At 42.5% G+C, this 15,692-nt stretch overlaps 1 protein-coding gene across 3 annotated transcripts in view; it reads right to left on the reverse strand.

The window, feature by feature from the left end:
- TTC7A (tetratricopeptide repeat domain 7A) overlaps positions 1 to 15,692 on the reverse strand; it is a 177,212-nt gene that overhangs the window by 114,002 nt on the left and 47,518 nt on the right. For all 3 annotated transcript variants that reach the window (XM_026845266.1, XM_026845265.1, XM_026845267.1), the window contains one exon: positions 7,804 to 7,908. In XM_026845266.1, the coding sequence (XP_026701067.1) occupies positions 7,804 to 7,908 (105 nt within the window). The remainder of the gene's footprint in view (positions 1 to 7,803; positions 7,909 to 15,692) is intronic.

A 15,692-nucleotide genomic window follows, 5' to 3' on the forward strand; every position in this document is an offset into this window, starting at 1 on the left:
TTTGTTCCAGGAGATTTCTTAATCCTGTCAGTAGCCCTGTTGACTTCCCTGACACATACTGAAGCGTGTTGTGGTCCAAAGCCTAGGACAATGGAAGAAGAAAGTGTCCCATGACTTGCCACACAGGAAAAAAACCCAACCAAACAAAAAAATAAAACTAAAAGAAAACCACCACCACCAAAACTCTTCCCAAGAAACAATAAATAAATTTTTCAGTTCTAAGGAACTTTTTATGTAAGACATGTAGACTCTGCAGCCAGAAAATTAATTATGCACCTATTTTGCCACAATAAACAGCTATATTCCCACTCAATTTTTTCATTGTTTCTCCTCTTCTCCCCACACACACTTTTGTCCAAGAAGTCTCCATGAGATGAAGAAAAAAGCTATACAAGGAATTCTAATAACTAGTGAACAAGGGTAGGGGTGGGTAGAGAGTATGAAAAAAGAGATTAAATGAAAGGTTTGGAGTTGAAATGGAGACATTTAAAATTGGAGAGATTGTGCTCCATTGTTTCCATAAATGGTCACCTGATGGTGTTTCCAGTCTCTGACTGCTGGCCTATGCTGCATAAATCAGCAGCACACCATTCAGCTTTCTTGCCTGCCAGTTATCCAGGGCCACCTGTGAGTGTCAGATAAATGTATTGTATGAATAATTAAAACCACAACTTTCCAGAATGGCTGAAAGAGCACTTCTAGCACAAACATTCTTGTAAACATTTATTCACACTAAATACTAATGGCACTTTGACCAGCCACAAAGATTCTCATGAATGCTAGCTTTGGTCAGCTGAAGGCTGCTTTGAATATAAGTGGCCTTGCAAACTCCAGCACAGCTGGTTCTGTTTGTAAGAGCACAGACTTTTCCTTCTTACACCACTCAGTCACTTCCCCTGCCAGCCCTGCTGTGGCTGCCATCTGCCCCATCTTCCCCTGTTCTCCTACTCTTCACTCATTCTGGGTAAGTGTGAAAAGCCAAACTTTTCACTCATGTCACTCACTGGGAGGTTTCAACTCTCCAGTGCATCAGTCTTGCTGATTGCCTAGTCAACTATGAATCTGGAAACTGCTAACCAAAACAGGAATAACCCCCTTGGGGCATACTTGGGGCTACCAACTAAATTGTAAGGACTACCACATTGCAGTCTGGATGGAAACTCCCTCTCCATACTCCCTAGTGAGGGACCAGTAGTGAGCCTGAGCTGTGATCTGCCATTAAATCTGTGTCCATGGGGTTCTTAAGTATATGAGATGTATCCACTCTGTGCTGCAGTGATGGGAAAGGGAGGGGAAAAGACCTCCAAATGAGGCATCAACACCTTCAGAGTCCCACCAGATACAACATACCTAGCTGCAGCTCTTGCATGCTGCCACATGACCTGAAGCAGCAGGAGCTGCTCCCCCTTTCCCCTCTTCCCATGTGGTGTTGGGTACATGAAGTCTCACCCTGTGGGACTCCCAGAAGTTATGAGCTTGAAGTACACAGTAGTGATCTAAGTGTCAGAAAGCTTTATCAGAAGAATCAAAGACATCCATGCCCACTGTTACTGCACAGCCAGGGGCCAGCCTTAATATGAAGGGAACCTGAATGGTTCATGTACTTCAGAGGATGACTGCAATCTTACGGTGACAGAACACTGCATTGGAAGGGCAAGGAACATGGTTCAAAACTTCTTGTGGCAACTTATAGACCCTTGTTAGTAATGTCACAGGATGCCACAGGATGTCCTCCCCCACAGCAGGCACTGCACAGTGTCACTTTGTGATTAGGAAATGCACAGCATACTGCTGTTACCTGGTCACTAGCAGCACAGACAGCAGCTCCAAACATCATGGTAAAGATATTTCTTTGGGCATCAAGAGTGCTGGTAACAGCTCAAATTTAGTTTCCCTAGAATCACTACTTATTATTGTCTCACAAGCAAGCAAAAACCAAAGTCTCAAAGCCACACAAATATACCTCCAATTTGGCCCTTACTGTCCTTCCATTCTTCAGCATACCTTGCACTGAACAGCGGGTGGAGAGAAGGGCAGTACCACAGGTTACAGGGAGAGGTTCCCTGCCTCCAAGACCCGCACAGAAGAAAACTCAGAGAGCAGGTGTGGGGGAAAAACAACCTAAAAGGAACTTTTCATATTTTGAAGTCAAGCTGTATAAACAGTCAGGCAGCACCTGGAAGCACCAGCTAAACAACCAACCTCTCCACCACCAAAACCAAGCACACACCTGGCACCTGTTAAGAGACAGACTGCCAAATTGTGAGCTGACGCTGGTAAGACTGTAATACTGTAGGGTGGTTATGTTGGGTTTTTTTTCACCCCTTCCACCCTCTCCATCATCTTTGATGGAAAAGGAACAGTTGTCAGCTGTGTAACCCTGAGGGATATTTTCCCTGAAACAGAGTGGCTGTTCCAGCCACCCTTGTTATTTGACCGCAGGCTTTGGTGTGTGCTCGAGCCAAGCCTGGGGGCATACTGACAAGGGAGTGGGGAACAGCAGGTGCTGTCCCCTGGCCTATCGCCACCCAACTGATTTCCAACTGCCGCCCAGCTTGTTTTTAGAAAAGCTCAAGTCCTACCCCACTCAATCAACACCCTCCAGGACCATAAGTGGGAGCTGCAGTTCTCACCAGCATGGGTTTAGAACAATTGAGGACAAGCAAATTGATGATGTACAGCAGCATGGAAATGGCATCATACTGCGCCAAAAGAGAAGAGTGCACAAGGGAGGAGGCAGGAAACACATCAAGTCACACTGGACAGCACAGCAGACAAGGTTAGTGAAGCAGGAGAGTTTGGACACGAGTGAGACTGAGTGACATGCAAGCACATAAGAGACCCAAATCCTACAGAAAGGGCATCCAAACAAAATTATATGATATTAACTAGTTGGATTGACCTTTTCTGAACCTTTTCATTATATTGTGTTGTATAATGAAAATATAGAAATATAGAGACTAATTCAAAGAGGAGAAAAAATTAAATACTGGGAAAAAGAATGAGCAGAGGAAAAATGCATAGGAAGAAAGCGGCCAATAAGGCCCAGTATAATGGAGAGGTTTCATGCCACAGCTGTTTACAGCATACAAAGCCAATCATGTTACATATGTCAGGAAAGAAAATTTCTGTTCTTTCTGTTGTTGGTCTAGTCAGGATTTTCTCCATGCATCACCAGTGCTAAGCCCACCAACTTACTCTGCATGTAAGCTTAGCCCCCAAGCACTTCTGAATTCCGTGCCTTTCCTCCACTGTAGCAAGAGTGGTTTGTTCACAGGGAAGATGTATAGAGGCAAAATTCTTGGTCATTTTTGATGTCTAAAACTCTTGGAATTGCCCCAATAACAGAAGCTACAATGTAAACAAGAATGTTTTTTAAAAGATGGAAGAAATCTCTAGCGGCTCCATACCATTCACTGTTTTCTCAGTAGCCTCTTGCCCTAGCGATGTGAGTCCTCTAGAGCATCCACTCAGCAGGCATAATAACTCAAATAATGGGACTAGATTTGATTTTTCAATATTATTCATACAGTATGCAGTAAGACCTAAGCATTTCCATGCGACTCCAGGGCTTCTGGGTGACTGGGTACAAGCACATGCACAGCATTTATTATCTATAGTGACAGGGTCAACAACGGACAGAAGAGAGAAGCACTCTCGGATTAAGTGGTCTGTGAAAGTAATGAATGATAAGCTGTTACCTCAGAAGCACGCAGCTCTAAATCTACAGCCAACCTTCCCCCCTCCCACGATGTACTGACCTCATGGTATGTCTTACTCACTTTTTATGACTCCATGCATGGTCTGGCCTGGCCCAACCCCACTGTCTTCTCCCCTTCCCTGACTGATGGCATGATCTCTGCCTTCCCAGCGAAGTGCTGGAGCAGAGCACTTCATTGTGCACACTAGGATCGGTGAGTTAAAAGAAATGAGGGAAACGTCTGAGAGGCACAGCATCATCTTGTGCTGCAGCTTTTCCCATGGGGTGAAGTCCCTCCAAAAGCTCATGGTAGCTGATAATACTGGTATCATTTGGTGCTACACAAATTTAGCACAACACTATTTCTACTGTATCAACTATGGTGTAATAAAATAGTAAGAACATGCCTCATGTCTTCCTACTCTGTCAGACCAGAGTCCTAGAAAATTCAAGCCTATCCTTGTCTCTATATGTATTTACAAAGTCTTCAATATGCCTCCATTGAAATCAATAGAGTAAAAGGCACAAGAAAGCATAATAGTAACCCTAAGTGCCTTTAACTAAAGCTCCTAAAAATGGAGAAATTCAGTATTTAACCCTTACCTGTAGGCAGAAGTTCTGGTTTTAGTATTTTCACAACACATTCCATTACAGGGTCCTGGAGACCCTAGATTAGTAGTGAAATTAATGGTACTGTACTATTAAAATGTAAAAACAACAACTCATGCTGCAACTCAAAGTCACTGCCAAAATAGGCAAGTGAGCATTCAGCTGAGGCCTTGCCAGGAGTGAAAGCGGAAATTACAGCAAGCCTTTTAATAAGTGGAACCCTGAATTTATAGTGGACCAAGGCAGAACAACCTCAATATACACATATTCCACTCTAAACTACATCGATTTTCCTACGAAAATTTAAAACAATACACAACTGCAGTAGTCGAAAACTTTATCGTTCATTCTGGAAAGCTAAAAGACAGCTGGCTAAACACAAATGGGCTTTGTGTTCACTTGCTAGAATCATTCATATGTGAGTTCAGCAAACTGTTGTGCTGAAACCCTGGCAAACTGGAAGGCTAGGCAGCATGATGCCTCAAAAGTAACTGAGCCTACCACAAAGACATTTGAAACACCTGTGTAATGGGCTAGACACAGTATAAAAGTTCCAACTTTGCCAAAACCTTTTGTATCTTATGAACTTTATTAAGCACAGATCCAACTGAATCCTGACCAGACAAGTTGGTCTATATAGATGCACTAGTTCTGGAGCTTTTCTGGTCCTCCAAGACAACTGACACAAGCTTTAGAATTAATGAAGTATTGATTTATTGTTCGCTCTACCTTTTTAAAAAAATTTGTGAAAACCTGCAATCCTGAAAAAGGTAACCAAAATATTGTTTATATCACTCAGCTATTTACTGCAGATCCAATCCTGAAAGCTAGTGGTCGATGGGGCAGATCATCTGCTGATGTAAGCCAGCATGGAGCCAATAATATGACAGTGGAGTAGTGCCATTTTACATCAGCTAATAATCTGGTCATACTGTCACAACAGAAGCTGGGGGCATTTAGTTCTTTTCCACATCAGGCTCTGTTATACATTGATTTGCATGACACAGTATGAATGTATGCATGTTTTATACTTTGTTTTGTTCGGCATGAGACATCATTTCATAGATGTGCATCCTCAAATGTTGTAAATCACTATGTTACATTTCAGTGAATTTTTTGTTTCCCCAGTTCTTAAGTGTGCTGAGACATCGTGTACAAAGCCAGCAAAATGCTTTAAATGACCACTAGATTAATCAGGAAAGAAACTGTTCTGTGCTCCTCATGTCATTCTGTAATTATCCAGCTGCATAAACGGTTTTGAGTTTTTTTATTGCTAGTAACTGAAATGAGATTAAAGTAATGCTTGTCCATGGACCATAAACAGAGTACAATTCTGCACCAAAAGCACATAGTAGACAGATGCAGTATATATAAATTAGCTGTTTCATTTGGATAAATGGTGATCTGATTTTACCCTTTTCCTGCCTAGCCAGCAATCAAGTACATAGATATATTTCCTAATTGAGAAATTAATCATATTTTATATGTTCTGAAAAGCAAGATATATTTGTGTATTTGCAACTGTTAATATTTGTCCATTAGACTGTTCCCATGCCATGTCTATCCTCCTTTCTATTTATACTGGCATTGATCAGCTTGTTCACTTCCAATTTAAATGATTCAATTCTGATTTGATTGCTATGTAATTTAAATGCAAATAATTACTGTAAGGATGACATTTAGAAAAACAGCTCTGCTAAGCAGGAAGGTCTTTATTAGGCACAGGAGTTTGCCAGTAATATCAGAAGCATCCCTCTGACTATGAGATGTGGGACTCCATCAATTCAGTTCTTTTAAAATATGCTCTGATTTTCCCCTAACTCCCCTTAATTAAAAATCTTCTATACCATCATCAAGTTTGGTACCAGGGTAGAGCATAAGCCACTGAGTGAAAGAGGGGAGAAGAATATTTTTAATTTGGTTTTAGTTCATAAGGTTGCACTCTATATAACTGCAGTAAAATTACCCTCTTGTGAAATCATGTTTATATTTTACATTGCACCCCAGTTCTGAGTCAGGGGCTGATTGAAAGTAGTAGATAGAGGAAAAAACCCTCTTACTTTGCAATAATCAAACTGTACTTTATCAGCTCTGCCATGTATGAGAAGTCTGGATATACTAGATTGTCTGAGGACGGAGTTGGGACAGTCTCACCATCTTTTCTAAGTATCTCTATAGCAAGGTATTTTTTATATGCTAGCTGTGCTAGCAGATTCAAAGAGACTTTGGGGAGAAGCACCAAAGAGAAGGACAAATCCTGACTCTGACCATTTCCTGGCACAGCAGCATCCTCAATTTCGGCTCATAATTTTACATTCAACTCCTCATCCATCACAGTCAGCAGACTTTAATGGCACTATTTGAAATTTATTCCTCAATAGTGAGAGCCGTATAAACACCATGAAAGAAAGGGATTCTATGCTATTTCTTTTCTTACTTATCCTCTCACCTCAAGACACATCAATGACCCAATGTTTGGCAGAGTGACTCCGTTAAAACTTCTCTATATAGAGAAGTACTTCTCCATATAGAAAACACAGGTAGGTTGAGTAGTTCAGCAAGAATTCCTTCAAAATCTGAAAGATTTTTCCTAGAACATGATAATTCCCAGTTTTTGCTGACTCACATGTAAGTTGAACCATTATAGTTCAAACAGTACAATTAATTCAAAAACATACATAACCAGATCTCCTTGTTGACACCACTGTAGTGTGTAAACTGATATAACTCAACTAAGCTTAGCTGAATACAAACTTTTCACCAGACGGGGATGTAGAGGATGGGGAGACAGAGGGTAGGGGGACACAACAACAGTAGATCTAGCTCCTACAACTTTGCACCGAAATCTGGGCAGATTCTTCTAGTATTTTCTTTCATATTTTCCTGCATCTTCGTTTTACTTGTAGTAGAAATTATAATCCTTCATTGACTGCAGGGACACCTCGTGGTGAGGACAGGTGAAATCAGCAGGCTGCCATTCAAGTAATTAAACCAAGCAGCAAAAGACTGACAGATGTTTTTGCTCCTTGGGATAATCAGAATTTCACAGGCACAGACTTCCACTCCCACTCTGCTTCTGGGGTATACATTAACACATCCAGAACAGAAAACACTGACACAGCAACTTCAAGAACAAAGGACCAAGTCATCCAGAAGACCTGAACTGTCTAACAGTCCACCTAACAACTATTAACTTCTGTCTTCCAGGGGTTACATGAGTGGCCCATTCAACTCAATACTCAGTTGAAGAAGCAGTCCCCAGAATGGCTATTATGGCTTTCCCCCCTCCTCCTTTGTTTAACGTGCCAGCAAAACACATTTCAGTGACTCACTGCAGAATTTCTTGCTGGAATTTTCTTTTTTTTTTTTTAAAGGCATGCATGCACATATGATTTTTAACAGGGATTCTCTTTCTCCTCACTGCAACTACGCGGTGGCACTGTCACTACCGTACCTGATCCCTTACATCATAAGAATTGCATCATGTTGCTTACCCAGTGCAGTGGCCCAATGCAGACCTTGGCAGCCAGAAGAGGAACGATGGGATCTGTAGGTCGCAGTTTAGCACACTCTTTGAGCACTGACACAGCATATGCTGACTGGAGGAGGAGGAGGGGGAGAGAGGAGGAGGAAATAAAAAAGGCTGATTAGACAATGCTGTTAAGAGTCTAAGCAAGATAATTCAGTGAAATGTACAAAGAAGTGCTATGAAGTAAGGAATCAATGTCAGCAACAAGTTAGCAACTTTATTCCCACCTCCACACACAGACACATGTGTGCGCACATGCGCATGCAAACACACACTCTTCCCACGCTCAGAGGAAACATGCCAAAGAACCAGCCCTGGCTGTGCACTTTACAAGAAACAGTTTTCCTCAGCTGTTAACACACTGGTTATTTTAACTCTGCCCTCCCAATTCACAAGAATGCTGCTACAGTTTTCCTTGCACACAACCATTCTCCAGTAATCCAGAAAAGATCATAAAAAGCTTATCCTACAGTATGATAACATTCTAGGCCAACTCTACTCAGAGAGAGGTTTGTGTATCTAAAGTAGTCTGCTATGTGGATTGGTTTGTGTCTTCTCCAGTTCCAGAGCATACAACTGGGATCCCACCATACAAAGGGTGGAGCAAGCAACTGCAGAGCAATACACTGTTCAGAGGATGGGCCAATTAGCATATGTTAAAAAGAAAGCCCATAAAACTTGCTGTCTTCCTGGTGTTAGATTACCATTAATGAATGACATTTATGAAGACTAGCAGTTACATAGCCCTTTTGATTCAATATGCTCTACAAACATTGCTTTTTACAGCACATACGCATGGCTGCCACATTTCAGTAACTTTAAAGGGGAACGAGGAAACCTCTGTTCTGAGATCCTGGCAAGAAGGTCTGGTCAGCCAATGAGGAGGTGGCAGGGTTGCCCTGCCACAGCCCTCCAGCCCACCTCACCCGAACCACAGTTTCTTTCATGTTTCCAACCCTCCTCACTGCTGACCCATGATACCCCCAAACTCTCTCATCCCTTGAGCTCCAGGGGAAGTTTTCTCCTCTCAGAATTTCTCCTTACGTGTTCTTTTCCTCCCAACTCTTCCACACAGTCCCAACGCATACACAAGCCTCTCACAAGCACATTAATCATGACCTTTCCATATTACAGGAGAGCAGCAACAGAAGCTTGCAGAGTCATACTAACCACTGCTTTTATCAGGTCCTGGGCACCTCCTCCTGACCCCCAGGGTCTCTTCCCACCAGAGCTCTGACCAGCACAGGTGGTTAGGTCTGGTGTCTGCTCCGATCTCTTGCAGCCCTGCACTGCAGCTTCACGCTCCAACCAGACAACAGTACTTCCCCTCCCTCACACCACACCAAAGCAGGCTGCGCCTGCTGCCTCCTTTCTCCATAAAACTGAAGGTTCTCTTCTTGCTACGGGATTCAAAAACCTGGATAGGAAATTGCTTGGAAGGGAGCCTGGGAAAAGGGAAAACCAGATGTAAAGCAGCCCTGTCCATGCTAATCTGAAGATGGGTTTTGTAACCAAAGACGCAAGCTCCACAGCAGCAGAGAGCAAATCCACCTACTTGAAAAGCTTGGATACCTGCTGTGTGGTCTGAAGAAGATCAACAATATGCCCTAGGTTCTCCAGTCTGCTCCCACCTACCTAGAGCATCAGGTATCATCAATAAAATTAAGGAAATGCTTGTTATTTTACAATTCCAAACGCACAATTTGCCTAAAGCCAGAGGCAAGCTTGTCTCAGGGTAAAGATGGGAATCAATAAACCTCATCCTAGAGCTTAAACTCTCAAAAACAAAGACTTGGGTAATTCAACTCTGAGGTACATGAAGAAACACATCATTGTGTTCTGCTGTCACAAGGTGACTAGCATCCCTCAGAATGAACCTCCCTGACACCTACTTTTCAGAACAAGTAGTGTCTCAGGTTTTAATGGCATCTTATTCCTCTCTCTGACAGAATGCTACCTGCAGAATTCCCAGTAGCACTGCTGGACATGTTGGAAATGCAAACATAACCCTGTGAGGGTCCTAGCCTGGCACATCATGTTTCTGTCCTGCTGCCTATATTCCAGCCCCACAGGGGCTTCCAGACAAGAGATATCCAAAGAGTAGAGCAGGACAACAATGTACCTTGCTGGTCAGTGTAACTGCAGCTGAACCCCCCGCAACCCTTGTCATCTCACCATGCGAAAGTGAACTGAAAAGGTCAGGTATGTAAAAGACAACACACTGTCCGGTGCCAAAGCTTTCAGAAACAGATAGAAAATAAAGCCAGTGGTAATTTCTCAGCTTCCCATCAGCAGCATGACTGCAGGAAAAGCAAGAAGCATCTGGGAGCTGGTGTCACATGCCTCACAAGCCAGCACAGCCAGCACTAGCACAAACCAGAGCAGTGAGAGGACCGTCCTATTTTGGGCCACAGCTGTAGCTCCTTCCAGGGTCTACACCAGAAGAGAAGTGATACAACCCAGCTCCCTGCCAGTTCCTTTTGACCTCCGCTCCCAACCTGTCTGCAGCCTGTCTACTGAGTCAGGATGGAACTTGGGACAAGCCAACCCTGCAGCCTCCAATAGCCTTAAACCATAGAGCACTTCTCATGTCTGTCCTGAGTCTGTTCAGGAGGCAACTGCAGAACACAGTGACTACTGAATGCTGCAAAGAAGAAAGTCCCACCCTGTGCCTACACCCAAACACCTCTTGTGTGGAGTCGCTTCATCACATGCACTTGGGAGCTTCTGAACATGGAGCTGCAGTTTCCACACTGCTTCTGAAACATTTACAAAGCTATGTCACTTTAAAGTTTATAAAATTTGCAATTAAACATATGAAACAGAAGTGGTTTTTGAAACACGGTGACATGAAGCCCTTCTCCCCAGCTGCATTTTAAAAATTCAAGAGATCTAAATAATTTCACCTTGAAAACTTAATTCAGCAGAAATTATATAGATGATCAAAATGTTAGCCAAGGAATGACGGGAGAAAGAATATCCCACTGCCACAGTGACCTTACTTAGGGGAGACTGGTATGAGGTGTTTTAAAGATATGAATTACATACATTAATAGGCAGGGAACAAATATCATCCATTAAGTATTGAATACAGATGTCACTGGTTTGTAAAAATATTTAATATGAAACAGTTGTTTATGTAACACTGAAATAATCTGATAATTAAAATGTACATATTCTTTCACTTAGCGTGGGTGCACCAGGCAGCCAAGCGCATTGTTTGTGAGATTCACTGCAAGGCAATAATAATTAGATTTATTGGCGAGGCATGTTTTGAGAAGAGCAGAACTTGAACTCCAAGTGCGTGCATGCTTCCTACTCACAATTCCAAGCTTCAGATGGGCTCACAACAAAATTCAAGCCAGGGTTTAAGTTCTGTCTGTTTAGCTTGCTAATTGCTGGATGATAATGACTGCACTGGAACCAGTTCCCAAGGACTTTAGAAAGCTAGGGATTTGCCTCTGGGTCTCATTTGGCCTCTCTCTGGGAAAAAAAGCTTTTAAATCCCCTCAAACACATGGTTTAAAAAAATTGCAAGCTTGCCAACAGCTGCCTGATGGGGGTTTCAACTTTGTTTATAGGAGGTCTAATGTAGGAGTTCTCAGCCTTGGGATTCTCACCAGGTTTAAGGAGATTCATGACCATCCTTTCTTTGCTATATGACCAATAAAGCACAGAGCTCAAATCAGGCTATGGAGTGAAAACACTGCTTTAATGGGAATGTTCAGCCACCAAAAAAAACCACCCCAAAAAAAGGTGAACTGTCTAAGGGACTTTAGAATTTCACTTATCTGAGTTGGGCATCTCCATCCCTCACACATCAACAACTTTGTGCTTTTTACAATGGAGATGAGGAAGGAGGTGACGCTACTGCTTCATATTTAAATCCAATATCTATAGGAAGCTGATTTTGTCTGTTATTTTTTCCTTACCTAATCTACTTGCATACAGTATTTTCCTTCTGCAGAGATTGCAAACATGCTCCACACTAATTTATGAAAAGAAAATTAGAAAAGGCAGTTTCTGTGAAGTAGCAAGCAATACTGACAAATGGCTTGCTTTTGATACAGACCTCTGAAAGAGCTCTATGTATCACACCCAGTATCAGGGTGGGTGGGACATGACACTTCTCAGTCTGCAGCAACAAATCACAAGTAAGTAATGGAGAAGGAGAAGGATGGAAGGGAGACCTCCGCCTATGTAATTACAGCAGCCATGGTTTTGAATCCTATAAAGGGAGTAAAACATAAAGAAAAACTTCTATCCAAATACAAAACACAACTCCTATTCTCTGTTTACTAATATTATATAATGAAGCATGCAAGCATACTCCTCAACAATGCTTTCACATGAGCAGTACAAAATGAAGAATAGTCTACAGTTAATTCTCTTTCTTACTTTTCCAAAAGGCTCAACAGATCTTGCCATCAATTATGGTAAACGCATAAATGCTGCCCAAATGCTGGTTTGACAAGTTCACTCCAACACAATTTCCAATCTTTCCCCTCCCCTTCCCTCCCACCATACCAAATCAATAAAAGAAGGATGTCAGAGATTAGTTTCATATTTAGAAGATAAAGAAACCACAAATGTAAGTAAAAGGAAGAAGAATTTCCAGACAGTAAATCATGCCAGGCAGACTCGACACACCATAAACAGTTGCTCTTCTCTTGCAAAGGTTCCAAAAACCTTCTTTGGTAACACTTTTCAGCCAAAGGGAAAAATGTTCCTTAAGGTAGAGAGCCTCATTCCCAATTCACCTGGCAGTTTAGTACACAGATGAATCTCCACAACTAGTACTGCTTCATTTCTAGCATCATCCTGTCTTGATTTTAAAAACTGCACTATTTTAAAGAGATTGTGGGGAAGGGGGTGGGGAAGGCTTTCATCATTATGCAAGAATTAGTATTCCCTGTATCCTGGGATTCACAGCCATCTAGCTATAAGTGACCTTGAACCAACAGGAGATGACAGAGTGAGCCAGCAATTGAGAACTCTGGAATTAGTTGTTCTGGTGTTAAGATTTTCACTGAATTTCTGGATTTCTGCAAATCCCTCAGCATGAACAATATTTCCCCAGGACATTTATTTCTCTCAACATAGGGATCAATTCTTCCCTTTTACCTTGTGTTTAGCAAATTAGAGCACTGGAGTTCAGCAGCTTCAAATACTCACTTTTAAAAGTACCTCTTAAATTCAAATATTTATAAGCATAAATTTGTCCTTGCTAATGTGACAAACACTCCACTTCACACTTTCTGTCAAGAAAAGAGTCAAGCCTGAAGGCAATTATATAGCCCACCCAGGTATTCTGCTTGACAGTCAATCATCTTTGGAAATTTCCATTTTTTTGTACTATCTACAGAACAGAGGCACAACCCTTTCTAATCTTTCTTTTGCACCAAAGGAAACCAAACTATCCCTTAGATAGCTGACCTTTGTAACAGGATATTTAACCAATGAATGTTCAATATTTTAACTTTCATTCCCCAGCAATGCTATTTAAGGAGCCATCTGAGGCTTCTGCTGCTCCCAGGGTTCCTGCCTGCAACGCAGAGGAATGTACTTTTTTTCCCCCCAGTTGCCTAGCAACCAGCCTAAGCTTTTGCAAGGAAACCACGAGAAGAACAGCCTAAATCATAAAATTCGTCTGCTGTTACTGCAGAATTATGTATCAAATATATTTATAGCTTTCCTTCTAACCTTCTGGAAAGCTGTATGTTGGCAGTACAGGCATGGTGAAGTCAAATTTGAAGCTCCTCGAAGCTGTTAAGAGACATCTGCTTTTGCTGCACTGTTTAAATAAGGGGAAGTATTCCTTTTTTTTGTGTGTGCAACACAGATATGAGCAGCTCAGACATTAGCTTGTCATTACTTGGCTATGACCACTATGTATCAGCAACTTGCAAAGGGCTCCAAAATCAGGAGTGCATGTCTGTGTAAGACTGGTTTCAAAACACTAAAAATGCTGCCAGCACAAGCCCTGGGCAGGGTTGCAGTATCTCTGACTGCTGAAGAACCAAGGGGAGCACAGTGACACTGCAAGACTGGCTCAGGGAAGAGCTGGAGCCTAATCCCCCAGAAAAATGGCTGAATGACAAATGCCAAGAAGGATGTGATTATTTCCCATTGTATAACACCAGACACCTCCTGAAGCATTATGTTATTAAGAAAACCATTCAGGTAGACAAGCATGACTCTTTCTTCCTCTTTGCCTTAAAGATGAATAAACATAAGGGGTAATAGCAGAGGAGCATTTTGTGTAGTTGAAAGCAGCTTCATCTGCCTGGTTTTGCAAGGTGCCATGCTTGGAGCTCAAATCCCCCTACTGCCAACCTATCTTATCTGTATGGTAATGTTGACTGTTGTCCCTATGGTGTCCTCAGTGTGGGCTAGCAGGGGCTGGAGGAGGATCAGCAATGACGCAGTTCTTTCTAAATTCATGCAATTGCTGTCCTGAAGGTAAAAACTGGGCTGATGATGTTCTGTTAACCCTGGACGAGAGAGACTGTACAGTGGTGTGCGAGGCACCCTAGGAACCCATAACCATCATCGGCAATTCCAGCACAAGGCCTGCTGAGCATAGCCCTTGCCTCCAAGTAACTGCTTCCAGCTCTACTAGGCTCTCTCAGAGGCTTTTCCCCACAGCCTCTTCAATTGCTCCTGAGTTCTTCCTTTATGGACTTTTTGCTGCGCTTCATCCCCTAAATACAGGGTGAGGGGTAAGAGCAGATCATCCTCTCCTAAGCAGATGCTCCCGACATCCCCTCAGCTGGCCTGAGATCATATCCCTCCCCCTCCTCCTCTCAAGAAACACAAATCCTAAAGCTTTTAATTCACTGAGTTGTGTCGTGAATGGTTTTTTTTTGGCAGAAACATTAAATATGAGCATGAAAATGGTTTTATGTATTGCATACACTAATAACAATAATCTACATCTGCTGGGCATGAGAGATCAGTGTAAGGCTGCTGCAAATTGAATGGCTCAATTAGGGTACCAGCACTTTTAGACTAAGTAGACTCAGTGTTCACAGAATAATTTCACAGCTATCCTTGAAGAATTCCTCCCTCAGTACCCTTAGGAAAATGGCACATCATTGTCACTAAATACTAATCTTGTCTCCTTGGTTGGTAGGTAGAAGAGAGGTGTCAGTGTTGCCTCACATTGTTCAAGGCCCATATTTTATCAGTTTATCTTTCCCTTAAGCAGTACGGCAGGTAAAGAAGACATGATGCAGATGTAAAGACTTTCTGAAGTACTATCAATTTAAGATAGAGCCCAATCTCACGATGCACTTGTGAGTCTCTATTCCCAGAGAGCTCCAGTGACATGTTGGGACACCCAGGCTGTGTCCCATGCGAGGCTGTTAGGTGTGGAAGGGAACAGAAATCTGAACAAGGGTACATGTAACTGATCCAACTGGTCTGAGGCCAGGGAAATGCTTATAAGTGCACAGGGACCCTATTTCACATCCCTTGTGCTTGTAATACATCATCTGGATACTATGACAATTTTGTCTCTAACTAGATAAGTCAGTAGAACTATCCGAGTCTGCAGGAGTGCTGTGTGTTGGTAATCTCCACAACGTCAAGTGGAAACCATTTGGCTGAAAAGCAGCAGCAAAGTCTGCCCCGAACAGCTGTCTCTCTCTTCACTACTGTGAAGACTACAGTGTCTTCTCTACTCTGTAAATGTTTGGTCCTTCCTTTCCCCATTCTGCTGAACACAGGTCACTTTTTGAAAATCTTAAGACAAGCAGATGCAACCCTACCGCACTCATTCTACTCTGGCAGCAGGAAAGTGGCTCATCTGATTGCCCAAGGACTCTGCCAGATGGCACCCGGCTATCATAC

This window comes from Athene cunicularia (assembly GCF_003259725.1).
Source record: "Athene cunicularia isolate RWA chromosome 3 unlocalized genomic scaffold, athCun1 chr3_part1, whole genome shotgun sequence".
NCBI classification, from domain to species: domain Eukaryota; kingdom Metazoa; phylum Chordata; class Aves; order Strigiformes; family Strigidae; genus Athene; species Athene cunicularia.